This window comes from Python bivittatus, unplaced genomic scaffold (assembly GCF_059951505.1).
Source record: "Python bivittatus isolate LINGU-HERP-01145 unplaced genomic scaffold, Pbiv_v1 ctg000700_np1212, whole genome shotgun sequence".
Classification (NCBI taxonomy): Eukaryota; Metazoa; Chordata; class Lepidosauria; order Squamata; family Pythonidae; genus Python; species Python bivittatus.
Genome location: NW_028277098.1, coordinates 97,216,743 through 97,239,616, shown reverse-complemented (window position 1 = coordinate 97,239,616; position 22,874 = coordinate 97,216,743). Strand labels below are relative to the sequence as shown.

The 22,874-nt window shown below is 42.2% G+C and overlaps 1 protein-coding gene across 1 annotated transcript in view; it reads right to left on the bottom strand.

The window, feature by feature from the left end:
* COL9A3 (collagen type IX alpha 3 chain) overlaps window positions 1-15,378 on the bottom strand; it is a 48,481-nt gene extending 33,103 nt beyond the window's left edge. The window contains exons 1-5 of the mRNA XM_088154037.1: window positions 15,341-15,378; window positions 10,435-10,470; window positions 6,250-6,303; window positions 5,660-5,713; window positions 4,962-5,003 (exon numbers count right to left, since the gene is read on the bottom strand). Coding sequence (XP_088010163.1) covers window positions 4,962-5,003; window positions 5,660-5,713; window positions 6,250-6,303; window positions 10,435-10,470; window positions 15,341-15,378 — 224 coding nt within the window. The remainder of the gene's footprint in view (window positions 1-4,961; window positions 5,004-5,659; window positions 5,714-6,249; window positions 6,304-10,434; window positions 10,471-15,340) is intronic.
* Between the last annotated feature and the right edge of the window lie 7,496 nt (window positions 15,379-22,874).

Genomic DNA, 22,874 nt, shown 5'->3' with positions numbered 1-22,874 from the left:
CTTGAATCCTGGTATTCCTGGTGGTCCTGGAGGGCCCGGTGGACAGAGTGATGGACACTGTAGCCCAAACAAACCACAAATTAATACCACAGTTACAAAATAACTCACAGGACAGTAACTTTTTGTCAGTGCAGCTAGTACTCACTTACTGACCATAATTGGGACTGGCAATTCTGTCACTAAGTGACATGGTTGTTAAGTGAAGCATCATGTGACCATGCTGACTTACGAGGCAATTCCGGCTGCGGCTGTTACATGAATCAACTGCGGTCATTAAGTGAGACATCACATGACTGTGACTTGTGACTTCCTGCCGGCTTCCCCATTGACTTTGCTTGTCGGAAGCCAGCTGTGAAGATCACAAATGGCGATCATGTGATTGTGGAGTACTGCGATCGTCGTAATTGTGAGCCGATTGCCAAGCACCTGAATTGCGATCACATGACTGCAGGGAGGCTGCAATGGCTGCAAGTTCAAGGACCAATCGTAAGTCTCCTTCATGACTTTGAACGGTCGCTGAACGATCCCTCTCACCTCCGGCCTCTTATAGACATTCCCCACCCTGGCAAATCCTGTAGTATCCAAAACAGTGTTTCTCAACCTTGGCAACTTGAAGATGGCTGGCTGGGGAATTCTGGGAGTTGAAGTTCACACATCTTCAAGTTGTCAAGGTTGAGAGACACTGAACTAAGAGAAGTTGGTTATTTGCGTAATGTAATGCGCAGATACCTGAACTACATAATCACCAAAGCAAGCCATATTGCTGAAGCTGAACGGTACCAGTTCAGCTGAAGATGACAGCTTGGGGGTTTCCATCTTTTAGCACAAAAGCTCTGCCTGTAGGTTATTTAACCCAAACACCTCCTCTCGGAGGATCTGAAGAGGTGGTCAAAAAACTCAAGTTGGGGATCAGGACCACATGATTGAAGCCCTCCCCCTTCTTGGCAGGGAGTTAAATGTGTTAAAAAAAAAAAAAAAGGTAGGGCATTGATTGCATAGCCATGGATGCCATCTTGACTTTTTTGACCGCCTCCACAGACACCCCTCCCTTATTCAGATTGGTATTGTTGCAGGAACAGTGATGACATGGGATTTTTTAAATCATGATGTTTGGCTCAGGAAGCAGCAGAGAGGGAAGATGAAGACAGAGGCTGCAAAATCTGTTGGCTGTTCACCGTGCCATTTCTCCCTGCTTCTCAACATTGAGAAAATTCTCTCCTGTTTCTCCCAGGGTGGTGAGCTGCCAGCACCTGACATTTTGGGGGCACAGACATAGGACCTGTGAGGCCGAAATGGTGACACTTATCCTGGGCTTTCCAAATCACAAACCATGAATCTTCTGTTTCGATTTCCCCCAAATCTCAAAGTGATACTTCATCAAGCATTCCAGGGCAATGGCAATAAAAGGAAAATGTAAGTTTCTAGACCTCCTTGAGATGCTGGTGCTATGGCTAGTTCAGACAGATTTTTTAGAGCACCTCCCCACTGCTGTAAGTTAAGTACAATATAAATTTAACAATAATATTTACTAAATATAAATTATATATAAATATATAAATGTCTACATAATTGCAATTTCTTTCCACCCAGTTTTTACCTAAGGGCTATTAAAGTTGCACCTAAGCAAATCACACACACACACACAGTGAAACTTCCTTCTCCTAATAATTTCAGTACAGCTCCCTAAGAAGAAATTTCAGTAGATCTCATTTAGTTTTGTCCACGCCGGATTAAGCGCGTTAGGATTTTCAGATAGCCTATCCACAATCTGCAAGGTTTAAAATGAGATGCATTTATATTTCCTTACAGAATGTTCCTTAGTAATTTTCCTTTCCAAAACTGGCAGTATTTATGCTAATAATATAATTTTCTATTATGCTCTTTTCAGGCAGAGAAAGAGGAAGAGGGGACTCATTGCTGTTTTCTGCCCAAGTTCTGTAAGATTTTTCAGTAAGGTGGTAGAAGGAAATTATAAACTTCTCCTTGAGCACCAATTAGGTAGCTAAAGAGTTTGTCACAACAACAGATGTGAAGCCTTGAAATGCTGTTTGCTACCTCCTATTAGTGTCATGTTTATTTCATCGCAAAGAATCAAGACATTTTTACTCAAAATATAAAGCACAACAGCCCCTCGCTCATGGGAACAAGATGTCATCACTCATGGGAAAAACAGAGCAAAAACACATTTGGCCTTTTCAAGGTGAACTTGAAAGGGATAGGAAGGAAGGAAGGAAGGAAGGAAGGAAGGAAGGAAGGAAGGAAGGAAGGAAGGAAGGAAGGAAGGAAGGAAGGAAGGAAGGAAGGAAGGAAGGAAGGAAGGAAGGAAGATCACCTCAAAATGCACATCCTGGATCTCTTTTGAAAAGAGATTGATTCATCCAGGCATATATTTCCTATCTTTCTGGTACTACAAAATGCCACAAAAGGCAACTTGCAACATTTAAAAACTGTAATTTCATAAACCTCATGGTGAAAAATGATCAGCCAACTGACCAAGGAGAGAAGGTCATCAATAAAACTAAAATGATACAGCTCCTCTTTAAGTATTTAATTTTTTAAAAAGGACTTATAAGGCTGCCCATCTTATATACAGTCCTGCTGGGCACCCACAACAAGTACAGCTTAAACAAGAATACCTGCTTTCTTTCTCTGATACAACTGATTTTGATGTACTGGGTGGCATTCATATTCAGTCATGCGTTCTAAAACAGCTCAGTCAGTCCTGATTATCTCGGGCTCTCAAACACTAATTATCAGCCTTCATTCGTATTTCCACAACACTGTGATATAATAGTTCATTGCATTCCCATAATGTCTCAGTAGCTGGCCATGCGCTGCTGACTTTGTCTGGGACCCAAAGCTAAGTAGAGACAGGCCTGGCTAGTATTTGGATGGGAGATTACCTGGCAATCCCAGGGCTATAGGCCAGACTCGGGAATTGAAGAAATGTCCCAAATAAAGGCAGTGGAAAATCTTTGTGCCAGCTGGGTGGCTATGCCCATTAAATCCCTAAGAGTTGCATTCAATTCAAAGGAGACTTTATAGACATCCTCTAGGCAAAAACTTTAGATGAAGCTGCAAATGGCTGATTCCCAAATGAATTTGGGATGGGGGCATTATTGCTGAGTTCATTTCCCACATGAAAATAATGGGATGTCTCTTTATTAATCCTAACAAGGAACTTGGGGACTATCAAAGTCAGCAGTGGAAGCACAAGGCATTCTTACACAAGGAACTTTTCTGCTGTTCTTTCAGAGACAGAGATACACACACACACACATATACAGGTAGTCCTCGGTTTATGTCCATTTGTTCAGCAACTGTTCAAAGTTACGGTGATGCTGAAAAAATGGACGTACCACTGGTCCTCGAAGTTCCAGCCATCGCAGCACCCCTGCGGTGACATGATTGTGATCTGGGCGTTTGGGTGCCTGGCTCGCACTTACGACATTGCAGGGAACCACAGTCAGGTGATCGCCATTTGCAACCTTCCCTGTGAGCTTCCCACAAGCAAAGTCAATGGGGAAGCTAGCAAGGAAGGTTGTAAGTCACTTTGGTAAGCCACTCCCACTTTTTCTCCCACCCGCAGCAGACCCCTCGCCTGCACACGGCCTGCACTGGTCCTCCCAGGCCCTTCCCGGCCTCTCGCGCAGCCTGCACCAATCCTTCCAGGCAACCACTGGACTGTATGATCTACCGCTTTTTATGTGCTTCACCTGTGCAATACATGTCAAAAGGGGCAGGGCTTTGATTGTGGTCATGGGTCCCACCTTGACTGTTCTGGCCCCCCTCCCAGATGCTCCTGGTCCAAATCCAGTGGCAGAATTAAAAGCTCGCCCGATGGAGTTTTGGCATTTGCTGGATGGAGATTTGGACTTGAATTATGGGATCTATTTATTTCAACCTTGCAAAACAGCTCTCTGATCGATGAAAATACCCAGGGGGGTAGCCAGTAGAACAGGGCAACAGAAGGAACTGCCCTGAACAAAATGCAGAGTGAGACGTTGAGATTCCAGTTCAGCAACGGGGTTTAGGGACTAGTTGGGGGAATGTCGTTGCCTGGTAAATTCAGCTCCCTGCCTGTAAAAGGGAAACAGGAGGGGCCTCCCTTGCATGTGGACTGTGACGAGCCTCTGTAGAGAGTAAGGAAGACGAATGTGATCCAGAATGCCTAGATCACATTCAGAGGCAATGAGACGTGCCAGATGGATGTCAGCCCGCTAGGCAGACCAGACCAGAAAATGAACTCCGCAGGATGGCTAAAACTTATTTTATGAAGAACAGAATCTTGCCAGTCTAATTGTGTTCTACCTCCTCCCCGCTTTATACTCCAGTGCAGTGTTTCTCAACTTTGGCAACTTGAAGACGGGTGGACTTCAACTCCCAGAATTCCCCAGCCAGCATGGCTGGCTGGGGAATTCTGGGAGTTGAAGTCCACCCGTCTTCAAGTTGCCAAGGTTGAGAAACACTGCTCCAGTAAATCAGGGAGGTCTCTGAGTTGCTTTCAAACGTTACCTGGACATTCTGGGTTTAAAATGCTGTAACCTGTTTTGCTCAGGCAACGAACCTTCTGAATCTTCATCAAGGTCATCTTCCTTACTGTCTCTCAAAGGAGAGCAAGAGGGTCTGCAGAGGGGGGTCCCAATCGATGGTGACTGTGCAGTTGAAGCCCCCCCCTTTTTTTCTTTTTTTTATTCAGCACATCCAAAGGAAGGGGGAGGAGGGGGAGCCAGGAGAAGGAGAATCCCATTTTTTTCAGGAATAAATTCCAGGTTAGGCTGATGGGCCTTTCAGTTATGCTGACATACGGGCACAGTTGTGCACTGCTGAGTAACAACATTAATCCGAATGGGACCAGTCTTTCAAGAGGGCTTGCCTAATGTCTAAATAAATCATCTTGATGTTTGCATATGCAACTATGAGGTCTCACGCAGAAGCCTGCAAAGTGGAAAAACATGTACCTGAAGATCTCTGTTGGGGTCAGGAAGTACTCCAGGGAGACCCTGCAACCAGGAGAATGCAGGATGTTAAATAAGGATCATAGCTTACGGACACCCAGCATAATTAAAGCACATGCCACATGCTTAACCTAGGAAAAAAACTAGCAGAAGCATTGGTGCAATGCCAACCTTGCTTAAATTAGTTTCCCCCCCCCCTTTTTTTTAGTAGATTTCACAAACCCAACCAATCTGCTTAACCTATGGTTTGATATATTGTCGAGAATGTCAAAAGAAGAAAGGTTAATTCAGGAACCAGGTTATATGTCTATTGCATAAATGCAGCTGTAGAATCCAAGTATGAATGAATCAAAAGAACCATTTTGCCCAGCTTCCAGTATGATCTGGCCCCTCCCTTCCTCTGCAATCCAGAACATGGTTTGTAATGAGAAAGAAGGCAATGCTTTTTGCCTCTTCTGAAGCAATCAGCAAAATTCCATTCAGAGTGCATTAGCATTACCTGAACAGCACTGATGTGCCTTGAAGTGCATTGGGGCTTTTGATCAAGGATTCATGTTTTATTCACTGAAGGAAATGCTTCTGCTTAAGAGATGATATGGCAAGGAGGAGGCCCATAAAAGGACAGGGAAAGGGACTTGGGCCCTGGGCAGCTGTGCTAGCAACTTTCAGCAATGCTCGATTTAAAACAAATCTTAACTTACAGGTGGCCCTGGAGGTCCTGGTGGTCCAGGAAACCCTGGAAGTCCAGATGGTCCCTAAACAGAAGGAGAAATAAAACCAGTTCCAAAGCAGACACCATCGACTTATATTCAGTAATTTATGGAAAGCATCTTTACCTAGTCTGCTGGCTGACAGAGTGGGAACTGTGTTTATTTACATTTTACTTATTACACTTGAGCAACTTTGGCTTTCAGGAACCCAGTCCTTCCCACTGGACTTAGTAGCAATTTCCAGAAGTGCAAATAAAAGCTCGATAAATAGCATCTTAGTCCCACATGTTAAAAGACACCACATTTGGACACATTGGTGCCCCGTCTGCAAGCCGGGGTGTAAAATGTCTTAGGTGAGTCCAAAGAACCAGCTGCCACCTCTACTGGGGGACAACCTTTGGGAAGATCACCAGCAAGACCCCAGTTCTGCATTCTACATTGTGCAGCTGGTCTCCAACAGGCAAAGGGGTTGGAAGAAAGTGCCCCATGGGTCATAGGGCAACCGCATCCTAGATGGAGATTTATCCCATTGTGAAATACTGCTCTGGAAACACCAGAAAAAGAAAAAGGAAGAAACTCACCGGGGAACCTCGGAGCCCCCTTCCTCCTGGAAGCCCACTGGTGCCTGGAGGTCCCTATTAAAAGAGACAGTGCACAATAAATGCTACTATTCGCTTAAAACAAAGGGGGGACCCCAAATTTCCCTGCTCTGCCCCAAGTTCTTTGTCTTATCCTGCCTGTCGCTCCAGCCCTTTCATCTTCTCCCCTTGCTGAACCTCCTCTTGCCCCATTCTGGTTTAAGACTGGAACCACTCACTTCCCAGCCCCTCAAATTCCCAATTCCATTGGTGCTTTGTTAAGAATGGGTGATGATCCACAGACAGGCACAGAAGGGGGAAGAGAGGAATGGGCCTTGCAGTGCAAATTCCCCCTGCCGCCTTATGCACTGGTGGACACATCATGTCCTAATGATGTACAGTTTGCCCTTTTGGTGGCATTGCTTATGACCTGATGTAAGGGGGAGTTGGAATAACCTTGAGGGACAGAAGGAAGAGCCCCAACTAAGGCAACAATCAGATGAGAAAAGGAGAGCAAGATTGCAATGCCTGACCAAAGTTCCCCATCCTCAAGCCTGCCAGCCAGGCGTGCAGACCTCTGCATTGAGTTCCTGACTTCAGATACGGCTATGCACACAGAGAGGGCAATTCACGTTTCATTCATTTTTGTAAACATTATTCAAAACCAGGTGGGGCAACCTTCAGTCCATAGGCCATGTACAGTCAACGGTGCCCCATTTCCATGCTCCCAGAATCTCTTAAGACTATATGGCCAAATTTCAGGGGTCCTTTTTTTTTTTAATGAAACAACTTCCTACAACTCACTTCAAACAAAAAGAGAGACTAAGGTCAGCTCAGTCCCCCTTCTTGAAATCACTTCTACCCCCACAGCACTCTTTAGACCCCCCTCCAGATAAAGTGAATAAAATGCGTCAACTTCCACTGGCTTGTTCTCATTCAAAGTTGAAAATGGAGCTTCCATACCAATGTATCTCAATCTTGGTCCCTTTAAGCTGTGTGGACTTCAACTCCCAGAATTCCCCTGGCAGCTGGCTGGGGAATTCTGGGAGTTGAAGTCCACACAGCTTAAAGGGGCCAAGGTTGAGAAATACTGCTCTATACCACGTGAGCAGGTGAATAAGGACAGAAGAGAATGGCTTCAGGACTCAGTTTGAAGGATCCTAATTCAATTCCCATTTATTCATTTTCCTAAACAATAAAGGTTGCTTACTGGTGGTCCTGCAAGTCCTTTGCCCTGAAAATGAGAGAGAAAATGCATTGTTCAATTCCAGAAGACCTTGTCTTTGAAAATCTGTTCCTCCCACCCTCTCTTCCTCTTTAATATTTAAGTAGACCACTTTGATGCAAATGTGAACATTCCATATTCCAAAATTTTTAATCCTATAACTAGAGGTCTTTTTGCAAGAGGACAGAAAAACGGACACCTGGAAAACTGAAATGATTATTGGTTCCCAGGCAAGAGGAAATGCCAGTCATAGGTTGTAGGTGAGGCAGGGGTGCTGTGACATCACAATGCAAACTCCACCCCCTATGTATTGGCATGCAACACTGGAATGAAGCATATGGAACACTGGAAGACGTATTGTGATGTCACAAGGCCCTTTTCATTATTTTGGCATCCTTGGGGTTAAGAATGGACATCTCTGGTGCCAACAGCTGTAAGGGGTTCATATAGCCAAAACATCTGTTGATGTGGAGGACTAAACCTAACCAGCACTTTCCTTCTCTGCAAAGACAAAGAGGCAGAATTGCTAATTCCCTAGCATGCAAGTGTGATATGTGAATCCACCCATCTTGTCTCGTCTGGCAAGCCGTTTTTAAAATTCATGATGTGTGGACCTATGCATTTATCTCAGCAATATGCATAGCAATTCCTAGCTGGTGCCTGTGAAGAAACTCAGTTGACAACATCTGCTACATGCCTGCTGAGTGAGGCTGGCCCATGAGAATTTCTGATAGGAATGAAGTTACAAAAATCTCAGGCTTGTGAATTCCTGTTTTCATGCTAATGTTCACTTCCATCCTTTCCAGCTGTGTTCCTCATCCCATCTCCTTGGATTCCACTGTATCTGTTCCTTAGCAAGCATCCTTCCCTTGTCTTCACAAACAGAAATGAAGCAAAGTGGCTACGGGTTTCCCCTCTCTCCTATGCTTTCTGTATTTCTGTGGATACGCATCCCTGCGTTGCAACCAAGTCTCACATTTGGGGGAGAAAGCTGGGCAAGGGGAGGAGGATTGCTCAAAAGAAATACAAATCCATGCCCTGAAAACCCTCAATGGTTTCCTTGCTGCCATGGAGGCAACCCTCAATCAGCTTTCAGATGCTCGAAGATGCTGTACTGACATGTCTGCACTGGAGCGGCATTTCCTAACCATGTCAGCTCACTGGGAGCTGGGACAGGCCAGCAATTCATCCAGTGTGGAAATACAGAATATTTCAGGCGTAAGGCAGCAATCCTGTTATTTCTGAAGCCATAACTGCGGCCTTGAAACTGCCCTTCTCCATCCACTAAGGTTGAAATTGCTTGCTATTGCAAGCTTGTTGATGGCATCTTGTGATTATGAAGTGGCTTATCTCATCCCATTTCGGGGACTACATTTCTCTGGAAGACCTAGAGGTTGTGTGAATTATAGTTTCCAGCATCCTTCACCCCTGACCAAGCTAGCTAAAGTTTTCATCTTGAAAGATGGACATAGTAGGGTTCCTTATGGTAAAATAGGCTACTGGTTCACCAAACTGAATATTGACTGGTATCTGGCCACGTTCCCAGCTCACTCCGCCTTTGCATTAGATTTGCAGCTGGTTATTTCATTGTATTGCTTTTGTGTTTTTAACTTTGTAAGCCTCCCAGAGTCACGTAGGTGAGGTAGGTGGCTATATAAATCAAACAAACAAATATTACAGGAGAGAGAAAACCATACAACATGATTCCTGATCATCTTGGTTGAAATCACTGTTTAAAAACTGCATAATGACAAAATTCAAAAATGTAATATACTTGGTGCTTTGATGCCTGAAAAACTGACATTTTAATTATTTTCTCCATTTTCCATACATGCAAACATGCAGGTGTGTGAATATGTAAAGATGCATGTGTATAAAAAATATGGGTTTTTCTTTAGTTTCCTTTGCTTAGTTTTTCAGTTGTTGATTTGCAATTTTTCAATTGTTCTGTTCCCCCCCCCCTTTTTTTCCTTCTATTTTTATTTTAAGTAGTTCAATGTAAGGTAGAGTCTTTTGATTTTGTTTGAAGCATATAATATATGAAACTGTTTGGTGTAGTAGTTAAAGCACCAGATTAGAAACTGTCAGACTGTGAATTCTGGTCCTGGCTGTAGTCAAGAGTGACTTAAACATGCTCTCTCTCGCTCAGATTTTTTTCTTCTACCCAGCCTTTTATATGATAGCAATACAATTATAAACTTATATAATTTGCATAAAATACTACACATCAGTATCTATGCCTTTTAAGGAATGTTAACTGTAATGTTTTAAAAACGATATATATGAATAAATCCCCTCTCACCCCTATGGGTGGTCTGTGTCTTCCTCAATTTCAGGTCCTCTACCAGGGCCCTGGGACTTGGAGGGTTCTGTACAGGATCTCAGCTGTTCCTAGCACTGCACTCTTCTGGACAGAGAGCTCAGATGTTGTTCCTGGGATCTGTTGGAGCCCCTCTCCCAGCTTAGGCGTCACAGCCCTGAGTGCTCCTACCACCATTCGGACCACGTTGGCCTTGAGTTTCCACATCCTCTCTAGTTCCTCCGTCAGACCCTGGTACTTCTCCAGCTTCTCATACTCCTTCTTCTTGATGTTGCTGTCAACTGCTACCTCTATCACCTATGCTGTCTTCTGGTCCTTGTCTACTACCATGATGTCTTGTTGAATCCCACAGGATCTTAGCTTACACACACACACACACACACACACACACACACACATATATACATATATACATATAAAACGAGCAGGAAGCTTTCATGCTTAGGCGTCTGACCTCCAGATCTGGACTTACAGAGATTTGAACCTGCCACCTCTTCCATGGAAAATCTGAGCCCAGCCACTAATCAAAGGTATTGTCTTCTTGCTCTAACCACTCTGGCACCCCTCTGAAGAATCTTGATCAAAGCTTGTAGGCCAATATCCATTATTAATGAGAAAAATAGACATGGGTCTCTTCACTTACCGGTGGTCCAACAGGTCCTGCTGGTCCCATACTACCCTGGGAGGATGAAACACAAAAATTATCACTCTCATTAATTCTCACTGAAGAATTTTTTTTTTTTTTTTGCAATAGTGATGGTGGCAAAATGTTCAGAAGTTCCTTCCTTCTTGCACTTTGAAGCATCTTTGTTGGAAAGAGAAGATGCACCCATCTGGGTTAGGAATTCTGGTGAAACATGGTGCTCATAACCAACCTTGAGTGATACTTAACCTCCATACTGTTGTGGTTAAGGTGTTAGACCAGTGTTTCTCAACCTCGGCAACTTTAAGATGGGTGGACTTCAGCTTCCAGAATTCCCCAGCCAGCCATGCTGGCTGGGGAATTCTGGGAGTTGAAGTCCACCCATCTTAAAGTTGCCGAGGTTGAGAAACACTGTGTTAGACATAACCAGATCCAATCCTCCAATCAACCAGTAGTGCTCAGTAGGTGTCTTGGGGTCAGTCACTCTCTCTTAACCAGGCATGTATTAATAGCTTTGCTGTATCAGGGTTTTTTTCAAACTATGATGCGTGGAACTCTTAAGGTTCTGTGAGAATTCCATGGACACTAAGGGCAAGAACACCCAAATGCAGCCGGTCTTTATCTTTAGAGCTTTGCCTCTCAATCAGGGGTTTGGGGAAAGAAGTTTCTCAGTCTGAAAAAGTTTGAAAACCTTTTCAAGTGGGATAAACACACTAGGAACCACTACAATAACACTCTTTCTCTGGGCCAGGGGTATCTGCAGAGATCAAAATATGGGTGTGATCATGCAATCAAAGCTCTGCCCTTTTTAAACATGCACTGTGTGCATGCAGATAAGAGATGGTGGTTTGACTGCATGGGAGCACTTGCCATCTTGACTTTTTTGACCCCCCTGGGGATGCCCGTACTCCTATTCCATCTTACTGCTGATATGATAATCCTTCAGCTCCCAGAAGAAAAGTGGGCTATAAAAAAATATATCAAAATACACACACAGAAATGTTGATGGAGAAGAATCCCAATTTTGCACCAAGTTTATACCAACAAACATCATTGTCAGACTACACGAGGCTGCTTTATCTTATCAGTATCTATTTTGTGTCCAATTTACAACTCAAAACCACATGGAAACATGCTTATATTAAGAGAAATTCAAAACACATAAAAGCCACCATCATAAAAGCCTATTTTAGTGGGAAAATCACTTGCAAAAAACACTTATGCTGGGAAAAGTAAAAAAAAAAAAAAAAGTGAATTAATGGGAGAAAAATGCTATGAAATGGAGTAAAAAAAACCCCTTGTGTTTGGGCACACGAGGAATGGCAAAACTGTAACTGATTGATTTCTCCCACCTTCCGTTTAGACTGAGTTAATAAAACCACTGGCTGCCCCACTGAAGCCATCTCATTTTCCACCTCAAGCAATTTAACATTTCACATATAGTGCAATTTTCCTTGCTTCCTTTCCCTTCTGCTATATGACCAGCTGTTTTTCTTCCTTTCCGCTTGACCAAATTCTCAAAGTCTGAATTTTTACGTGAAATGGTATGTGGGAATAATCTTGGGAGACTGAGCCTAGAGATGCTGCCTAGGGAACGGTCAGATAAGAGACAGCACAGCCCACAACTGGATAGTGGGTGGGGCAAGAGGCTCAGAAGGGACCCTCCCTAGTTTCTTGGGCTGTAAAGGAGACAGCGGGAGAATTGTACTTTCAGACTTGCAAGATTCTGTTAATGCAGCCTCACAATGAAGTAGAATTAGCTCATCTGGTTATGTTCCCTGTCTGATCTACCTGGTAAGCTGACAATTGGGAGAACATGTTGGCACTCTTATATTTAACTGTGCACTTGAATAGCTGTCCAAGTTCATTCAATGTTGCTAATTAAAGCCTCTAATGGTGGGCTAGAAAAGATTTTTCCATTTCAAAGACCCTCTCCATCAGAGAAGAGAAAACCAACAGATGGCAAGACATCTCACCTGTTCAGAGCTTCAAACTAGAGATGAAGCTGGAGATGAAGAGGAAATTGGCAAAATAGAACTATTCACATTATCAAGCAATCTTGATGGTGTGAATTTAGGATTGCTAGCAAGGAACACAACAAACCAGTTTTCCACTGAGATGAGGCTGAGGAGAGACTGTGTATACATTATACCCATCAATCACATGTGTATGGAAATTATACACATACATTATACACATAAACATTATTCACCTACAGAGAAGGAGATGGCTGGGGAGATTTGCAGATGGAAATCCACAGGCATGGGAGAACTTAAGAATCTTTCAAATCCACCATTTGCAAAAGCCTTTCTCCTTAATTCCCATGACATTGGCAAATGGGGGTTGGGTTTATCTTGTAAGGGTAAGCTTTGGGGACTAGGATCTCTGTAAATCAGCTTATAAGGAGATGGAACTACATAAATGTTTCCCACCCTTTCAGTGCAGGTATCAGATTTGGGGGGTTCCTTAGAAAGATGCTCACAGTGTTCCCCACAGTTCCTCACTCTGGTTCCAATATCTATTCCCATTTTCTCTCAAGGCTCAGTGGCAAATGACAAAGTGTTTAAGGGCCACTCTTAGGTTTGTCCTTGTATTCTGACTGTTCATTCAGGACAGTAGAGCAAAAAGAAGAAGAAGAAGAAGCATCTTCAGAAGCGTTGCCCAGTTTGAGCAGAGACCCAACAGCAGCAACTCCAGACAACACAACATCTAGTTTCATCCAATGGAAATGTGTGAAGTAGCTGCCAATGTCTATGTCAACTTGCCAGCTACGGTGGGGTTGAAATGGTCTCTCCAGTGCAGGAAACTTTGCTTCTTGTAACATGAAGTCAAAGTAAAATGTTTCCCCTTCTTTTCTCTCACCTGCAAGATTTTATGATGAAGCTGACTGAGAAGTCCTGCTAAAACAAATCCCAAGATGCCTCTCACATTTAGAAGCTCAAAGTACTGTATTTCAAAGATAGATTTTGAAAATATTCTACAAGGACAGGTTCTGGATCTCAAGAAAAAATGTACAAGACTGTATTGGAACTTGGGACTGAAAAAAGGTTTGCTTTCAGAAGGCAACTAAATGACTGTCATTTGATGTGGATAGCAAAAGGTTGGCAATTGCTTAGCATTGTGCTCAGCAACCCAGACTAGGAATATTTTTATTGTCTATTAAAGATAACCTTTTATTTAGAACGGCATACACCGAAAGCAAAAAATTGTAATTAGCTTCCACCTGCCTTCAAAAATCAGGCTGCAGTTCTTTAAAGATCACATTCATTCACAAATGCCAGGTTAATTCTTTTAGAAGACCTTTTGATGGCTACTATTAATATTTTTCCTGTCTATTCCCCCGTGACCCTGGCTGGTTAGAAAATAATGGCTTGTGCTGCTTTCCTTTGAAATAGCTTCTAGAAGGGAACGTTCACTTTCTAAGTGAAAAGTTGCTAAACACAGCTGTCAGTTCTCATAAGAAGTCATTGACATAACCCTAATCGTTTCTGCACACAGTCCTCTAATTTGCAGAAATGAAATGTTCAATCTTTCCCCATGAAAATCCTATTAGAGAAAGTTGGGGGAAGTGTAGATTAAAACATGTTTCCAAAGCTAAACTGATTTCCAAAATTTAAAATAAATCAAGATAGCGGCCATACCAAGGTATGCTTTCTGAAACTGCATTTTTTTTCTCAGTATTTTTCCCAAAAACTGAACCAGTTCCTCTACACCAGTATTTTTCAAACTTGGCAACTTTAAGATGGGTGGACTTCAACTCCCAGAATTCCCCAGCCAGCATGGGGAAAAACATGGCCCTACACATTAGCGAGATTTTTATACTGGAAGGCTACAATTCCTGAATACAGAAAAGTTCTGCCTTGCCTTCCTTTGGAAGATTTTTAAAATTAGGTTATCATCACAGTAAACCGATGTCAGATCAAGCATTGCTGATTCAAGAGGGTCACTGTTCAATGTATCACTGATGATTCTAGAGTTCTGCTTCACACTATAACCATGCTACTGATGGTCTTATAATTCATTATGTCCCTCCTTCTGCAGCCAACCCCATCTCTAGGTTTAAAAGTCTATACAGGTAGTCCTTGTTTAGCAACTGCCTTGTTTAGTGACCATTCACAGTTACAATGGTGATGAAAAGGTAACTTTGCAACCAATCCTCACATTTATGACCTTCACTGGTCTGTAAAGCAAAGGAAAGCTGAAGTCAGATCATAAGCGCAGTCATGGTTTCACTTAGTGACCACTTCACTTAATGACCAAATTGCTGGTCCAAATTGTGGTTGCTGAACAAGGACTACCTGTAGTTTTTCTTTTACTCTCCCTTTTTTTTAACAACTTCGACTGAATTAACCAAGTACCTTTAAAGTTTAATAGAGACACGCTTTGATTAGAAATTAGGATATCAAATGTCTTATAGTGTTATAAGCTTTTAGTGATCTACCACTGTATATTAGTCATATGATATTTTAGATTTGTTGGCTATCCATCTGTATTTTTCTGTTTATATTTGGGTTTTTTATCTGTATTTTTGATATTCTTCAAATATACAAGATAATCTTGAAATATGCAAGATAATACAAGATAATAGTCTTGTATTATCTTTTTCCTTTATCCCTTTATATCAGTGTTTTCCAAACTTGGCAATTTTAAAAAAGTGAGGACTTCAGCTCCCAGAATTCCCTAACCAGCATGCTGGCTGGGGAATTCTGGGAGTTGAAGTCCACACATCTTAAAGTTGCCAAGTTTGAAAAACCCTGCTTCCTATTGTAATAATAATGTCTTTAAAAAGAACATGCTTGAAACAGTTTGGGATAACTCATCTTTATTTGGTGATCTGCATTATAGTGAGCTTCAGTATAAATAAAATGATTAAACTTTTTTTTTTTTTTTTAAGTCTCTTACTTACTCTGTCTCCAGCAGATCCTGTTGGTCCAGGTGGGCCATCGGAACCTGTTAAACCCTGAGAAAGAACGGGAAGATGTCAGGGAGAAAATTGTAGATACAAGAACGATCATCCCCTAAACCAGTGTTGTCCAAACTTGGCCCCTTTAAGATGAGTGGACTTCAACTCCCAGAATTCCCCAGCCAGCCAGGCTGGCTGGGGAATTCTGGGAGTTGAAGTCCACTCATCTTAAAGGGGCCAAGTTTGGACAACACTGCCATAAACCAAAAAGTGGCCATCCTATGATTTTGTCTGGGCTTTGAAACTAAGTGGAGCTGAACCTGGTTTCTGTTTGGATGGAAGACTAGCAAGGCAATCCTAGTGTTCTAGGCCAGGTTGAGAAGCTGGAAAATCATCCCAGAGAACCAGTGGAAAACCACTTCCACGTTGCCACCAAGAAAATTGCAGAGACGTCCATGTACATCACCAGAAGACGATGGAAAGGAAACATGACTTTTCATTCCTTTTTTGAGCAGTGAAATACCCAGCTTTAACAACTCAGCCGAGCATTCTGGGAAATTCTCTCACCATTGGGAGGTGGGAAGAGAAGAAGATGAAGAACAGGAAGCTGGAATACTTACGTCTACTCCTGGAAGTCCTGGCAAACCAGCCTCTCCTTTTTTCCCAGGCTTCCCCAGTGCTCCTTTAGGCCCCTAAACCAAGTAAATAGGTAAGCACTATTAATACAACCATCACAGAGAGGTAGCATGAGGATGATGGCGCATCCAGCCTTAATATGTGAATTACCGACTGGCAAATGGGCTGCACACTCAAATGTTTGGGTTGCTCCTCCATACATTCCCACAACTCTCCAGCTTGAAGCTTCCCCAGCTTTAGCTCTCATCCTTCCTTCAAAAGGTCTAATGAGGTAGTGGGAAGTGGTCTGGGGATAGTTCCCCTGTTCCCCAAAGCCACATATTTAGCAGTTTTCCTCCAATCCCTTTGCTTCCATGCCTGTGTCTCCCGTGTACCAAAATATACTTCTACTCATTCCTTGAAGACCATCCCCACCAACAAAATGACATTGTTAAAATACTTACTGGCGGCCCAGGCAAACCGGGGGGGCCAGGTTCTCCCTAAATAGGTAAGGAAAAAGACAGAGGAATTAATACTGAGGTGGGCCCATGCTTTGTATATGGCCAAAGTTATGCCTGCAGAATCCATATTACCCATAACCCAAGCAACATTCACCAAGATTTCTCATGAGTGCCGATGACACACTTTTAGCCTTGCCAGCAGTAATGTGCTAAGACTTAAAGACATTCCCTGGCCTTTGCTTGCAAGATTTTCCATCTGGAATGCCTGCCTTAATTCCCAGTGAAATTCCTAATGAAATCACTAATAAAGATTTCCAAATTATGGGTTGGAGGGGGAGAAAAGGCCTCACCATGAACAACTATAACTTTAAATGTTCAAATGTCCATGGCTGGGTCTGGATTTTTTTTTTAAGTAGGAAATATAAAAACAAATTATGAAGTTATCCCCTCATATTTGTTTTTGTTCTGTAATAAACTTAATGCTTTTATGATTAAGTTTATATCATTCTGTTCTCTATGTTTTAATTATAGATAAAAATGAGATATTTAAATAGATTTTCTTAAATAATGGGAAATAATTTCATCAACTTCAGCATTAACCAACAGTGGATGGTAAGGGGAGGGAGAAATCAGCTGAGAACAGATTTCTCTTGGTTGGGAGAAGGAAGAGCAGCTATACTTTGGGTGGCATGCAATGTGTGTAGGGCATTGTGGGTACAACTCTCAGCATTTGGGGAGCCTTTGGCCAGGGAAACTAGTGCTACGCATGTAAAAATACCTCAGGAAGCTTCCCTCTTCCTCCTATTAACCCCACAGTTTGGAAGGAACTCAGCACCCAGCAACTCTGTTCAAGGTAGCTGGACTCCCACAGCTAATTCTTTTTCAGATATTTCTTCCTTGTGCAGAAGAATGTTCAGATCTAAGCTTTAGAGGTTCATCTCCTCTTACCTAATTTTACAAGGTTGTCCTTTTCAGCAGGAGATAATGCCACCTAACTCCTATTATTGCTTTTTTGATCTTGAAGGATCCTGGAAAGCTACCTGCTGGGCATCTGGATAGGAGAGGACCTGGACACTCCAGGACTTTAGAAGGTAGCAAGGGCAAACCATGCTGTATTGTTGCCCAGAAAACTATGTGGAGGTTGTGAGCAGATCAATCTATCATCACTTTTCTGAAAGTTGCTGTTCAGTTGTGATTGCCGTTAGAAGATGGTGGGTCTAAATTACACTCACATGTGGATGATCTGGTTAATTATGACTTCTGTAGAAGGTTGCAAATATATAATGTTTGTCTTTAACATTTGTGCCTCTGATATGCTAACTCCCCATTTTGCTTGAAAGAAATATGTGAATTTATTTAAATGAAGTTTAGTTTAGCTTGACATGAACTAAACTTTTAAAATTGCTATTTTTGCAATGAAAGCATGAAACGTAGTTTTCTTAAATGCTCTCCCACCTACACGGCACACTTGGTGGATTTCTTATGATTAAACCCCAAATGATTTCTGCAGAAATCAGGGCTTTTGTTCCTAGGTTCAAAAAAATTAACTTGGGCTATTGTTTATAAAGTCCACTATATATCCTTCCAATAAATTACTTTAAATGTTTGGTCACTGTTTAAACCTAACAGGAAACAATCTTTCCTCCAAAGTTTGGAATGTTGCTTTGCTAGAATCTATTATTCATGAAAACGTATTATTGTGATTTTTTCCTAGTGTTAGAAAAGGTTGATGGATACCAGATTTCCTAACATTTAATTAATTCACATCAATGCTGATCACAAGGTAAAGAAGCCTTTTCCAACAAAGCATATACTTAAACATTCATCCCGGTAACTAACATTTAAGCTTTAGTTTTGTTTTAATTTTTTTATCAGTCTCTAAGTGAATCAGGGCTTGAATTTGCCCTGGAGAAGCAACTGTGGCCTTTCTTCTCCTAACTTACCTTTCTTGATGCCTTTTCAAGATAGATAGACTGAGATAATCTCATAAAGAGGAAATGAAAGTTCCTAAGTCTACATAGAACTTCATAAAATCCACGGCAAATCATCAGGTTAAATCATTAGGTCATCGCGACAACCATCCACCCCTCTCTCCTCCTGCTCTGAACCAACCCTGGGCTGCTTGATACTTACATCAATGCCATCCTTACCAGCTGGCCCTGGAGGTCCTCGCGGTCCAGGCAAGCCTCGTGGCCCTGGCCTCTGGCGTGAAGAAAAATGAGGTCTCACATTGCAAGAAAGTTATGGAAGTAAATTAGGCATTTCAGAGACAAGTCATGGATTGTTGAGGCTAGTGCATGACAACCCCAAATGTTCAGATCCTAAGTTTCCTTAGGAATTGGAGTCTATTGCAACCCAATCTCCCTCCTCCTGCAAGTTAGCTTTTCTTCCTTGGGGTCATCTCATTTTGGAAATAGATCTCGTGCTTCAAATGCTCGGTCCCCTACTTTCATTTAGTACAGCATGCTTCAGTTGGGTGTTTTCTGGGTTACAGTGGCTGTCACCTCCCCACCTGTCCGGAGATGTAGCTGAACATATCTGAAAGGCACTCAGTGGGGAGGATTCAGAGCCACTGCCTTCAGCTTATTTCAGGGATGAAGAAAACCCAACTTCATGGCATCCTAACCTACTAAAATTTATCTTATCTCCACCTCAGTATTGCATGCACGGATCTATGTTATGCGAACCAGCTTCAGTGAATAATAGGCTAAGGTGAAAGATCCCTTTTAGCTTCAGAGCTCAGTGGGAATTTGCACCCAGATCTTTCCAACACAAGCTTCACACTCTGTTCCTCTTGTTCCCTCAATGCAACACATAATTTCCACCTATCAGATAGATGTTCTCCTTGCCTGTGTGACCACAAACTCCAACAGGTTTTGAAGCTCACTTTCCCCCCACTTCCAACTAAGAGGTTGGGGTCACCTTACTCTGCAGAGGAAAATTAGAAGCAATACAGAAAAAGCTTACCACACTTGAATTTAAAACTTTTTCCCAGTAGGGAAACCAGGCTCAGTTTTCCAGACCACACAAACTGAACTATATTTGGGGGGAAGTGGAGTAGAGAAAGCACCATTTAGATATGTGTTTGCACTTAAGTAGGTCTACTAAAGCCATGAGGATTGCATTCACTCAGTTTGTTATACTTCGTTAGCTTTGACTTGGGGAGGGTTTAGTATGTGGCCATTTGGTTAATTTATGACTTGGTCTATTGTGAGAACTCAGAAAACAGGTTAATTCAAGAACCAGGTTAAGCATGCTATGCAAGCCTTAAAGTTAGAGTAGTGAGTAACTTTTCACTTTATAACCAGGGTTGGGGGGGGGGAGGCATATCCTTCATTTCCCATGAATTTCATAGTTCACTCTGATGGGACCATTTTCTAAATGCCACCAGTGTTTGATTTTCAGCTTTAGGTATTGCAGGGGGAGAAAAGATGCTATAAATGTTTCTTTATGTGGAAAAAAACACACGGTCCCAGAAAGAAACTTTCAAACAGGCTTGAAGCTACAAAGGTTTCATTGTAGAGTAAGATTTGCTCAGGTTTGAGGAGGGGCAATACTAGATTCCTGAATTTGGCTGCAGAAAATACCCACGTGCACCCATCCCTTTGATTTGCTAATTTTATTAAGAAAGGGGTATTTTCTTCATTATTCAGCCATATTAACCCGTTTTAGGCTCTCTTTCAAAACAGACTTTTTTATGGGATAAATGCCTCGACATACTGTATATTTCCCTTAAACATAATCCAAGTAGGGGACTAAACTAAATTACTAACACAGCTAAAAAGGCAGAACAGAGGAGATTTTGTTCCTTGTGAAACTTAATGCTTCCACCTGAAGCAAACTGTTTTTTTTTTCAAACTGACTTCCTCCCCCCATTTTTTTTTTTTTTACATTCCTCCCTATTTTGCAATAAAGAAGGAAAAAGGGAGTTGAACACATTTTAAGTACAATGCTCCTGCTTGGTGACGGGGCCTATGATTTAAATTTTCCATCATCTGATCCTGATGCAAGCCATTTGGAAGCCCGGTAAAGATAATACAGTTTTCACTTTAAATTCACATTACATTTGCTTAGAAAAACTACCCCCATTTATATGTTCTTCTATGGAAAGGTTACGGTATATGTGTGGATGATAAATAAAGATTAATTGCATACAAGTGAAGCCTTTGGTGGTCTAGAAGAAAGTCCCAACACTGTCAGTAAGTTTTGTTCCCAGCCATCTCCACACAAAATGTGGCTTTAAGTAGCTAGAGACAAACATTCAGGGCAATATTTATTTTCTTATTTTTGTGGAAGTTGGCCCCAGAAGATGGATCTAGTGCAAATCATCAGATGTTCACAGTGCTCATTAGTTGTGCAAATGTGGTAGCTTTATGCAACTATAGACACGCACAAATAGAGCAATACATCATCATCACTAAATAATTAATTTTAAAGGTGGATGTTGGATCCAGAAGTAAGACAAACTATTTAGCCCACAATGCCGTCGGACTGAACCTCTGATCTTTCAAAAGGCAGAGAGACCCTTACCTGAGCAGAAGCAATGGCTAAAAGTTGAGAGAGGAAAAGCGTTCCAAGGAGTAATAAACCAGTCATAGTTGTCTCTGTTTAATTCCTTCCAGTTCTAAGGCACAAGAGAAGTTTTCTTCTTCCTTCCAGTTTTAATTAACTCGTTCCCTGCTGATCAAATCAATCTTTACTTCAGAGCAAACCCACCTTCCTTCTCGATTTTCAGAGCTACAAGGGGGGAGAGAGAGATCAGCCAGGAGCTATGCTCAGTGAGAGAAAGAGACCAGGTTCTTCAGAAAGGTGGGGGAGAAAGAAGGAGGAGCAGAAAGGTTGGTCCAACCGCAAAGTCAGAGGTGAAGCTTCCCTTTGCGGCTCAAGATTTCTTAGACCCTGCTGTGTGCTTCAGCTAGAGAGCGGCAGGAAAAGGGGCCCATTGTGCATAAAAAAAGGGCTTGGTTTAGATGATTTATGGCCTATTTGCCCAAGAGAACCTATTTCCCCTTGCAAAATGTCCTGATCTTCCTTTAGCTTTTTTGGACAAATATTAAGCTACTCTCTGGAGAACGTCTTGAGCACAGCAGCCCATCAGAACAGGAATGGCGGCCAGGAGTGTCCATGAGAATGTGAGCTTCTAGTCTGGAAGTTTGTGGGATGAGAAATAAATTGTCCAAATTGGTAGCAAGAGATAGTAGATATGTCTCTTGGGGCACCAATGATGACGACCTTCTGGCAAATGAGGTATGATACTCAACAGATTTAGCAAAGACCAATGACCAGGGATTGGACAACATGGAAGTTCTGATGCATTTCAGCATCTAGGAGTTGTGGCTTTTTTCCTGTTTCATAGAGGTATCAGGGTCAATCAGTTGCTCCACCTTTGATGAATGACTGCTGAAGGCCTTCCTGAAGGTAGCAGGGGTGGAGCTGCGTCAACCTCATTGTAGGCACAGCAACAAAGAGGGGACATGTCCTGGGTCCCATAAGGTGGCATTGTTTGGTGATGGACCCTGCTAGATATTAGGTGGGTGGAAACAATTGGAGAAAGGCAGTCCTGTAAATGCCCAGATCTTGCACCATGAAGAGCTTTGTAGATGATCACTAGCACCTTGGATTGCACTCAGAAGTCTACTGGTAACCCAGTGCAACTTGTGAAGTAGCAGTGTTAATGGGTGTACTGAGATGTGCCTATAACTAATATACTCTGGACCACAAGTAGTTCCCAAGGGATCTTCAAAGGCAGCCCCATGTAAAATGCATTGCAGTAATCCAACTGTGAAGTGATTATGAATGGGAGCAAAGATCCTCTTGCTCACAGCTGCCACCTGCTCTTCCAACAGGAGCTGTGAATTCAGGAGGACCAACAAATTGCACCCTTGTTCTATCTAAGGAACTGCTATCCTGTCCAGAACTAAGGTTGGAAGGTCCCTGGAAACAGATGGTCCAGATTCCCAGAGCCATTCAGTCCTACATGGCTTTCTTCACATCCCTCCTGTGTTGAAGTTGAATTCCAATTAAGGATCTAGATTATTCACTAAATAATCTCTAAACTTGATTCAGTAATGCTGTCTATAATACTGGTTAAGTGACAGTAAATATCATATAATTCATGGTGAAGAAGTCCATAAAGCATGCCAGATAATGGCTGATAATTGATCTTCCTTTAATAAGGGTGATTTGTTTCAAGAAGCCATTTATTCAGTGGCTGCTGTGATTATCACAACAGTTGAACACTTAAAAATGTAAAATGAGTCCATTCATCCTTTTCATCCTTCTGTAACTTAGATCAATGACAGGGGCCTCCTGTCACACCATAATTCTTCTCTTATTACTGGTATAATCCTTTTGCCCAGGATGAAACTGAGAATAGGACCACTGATGCAGCTAGACATTCCATATTTCACCCTAACAAATGCTTAAAACAAGAATAGCTCTTGGGAAATGATCACATCATG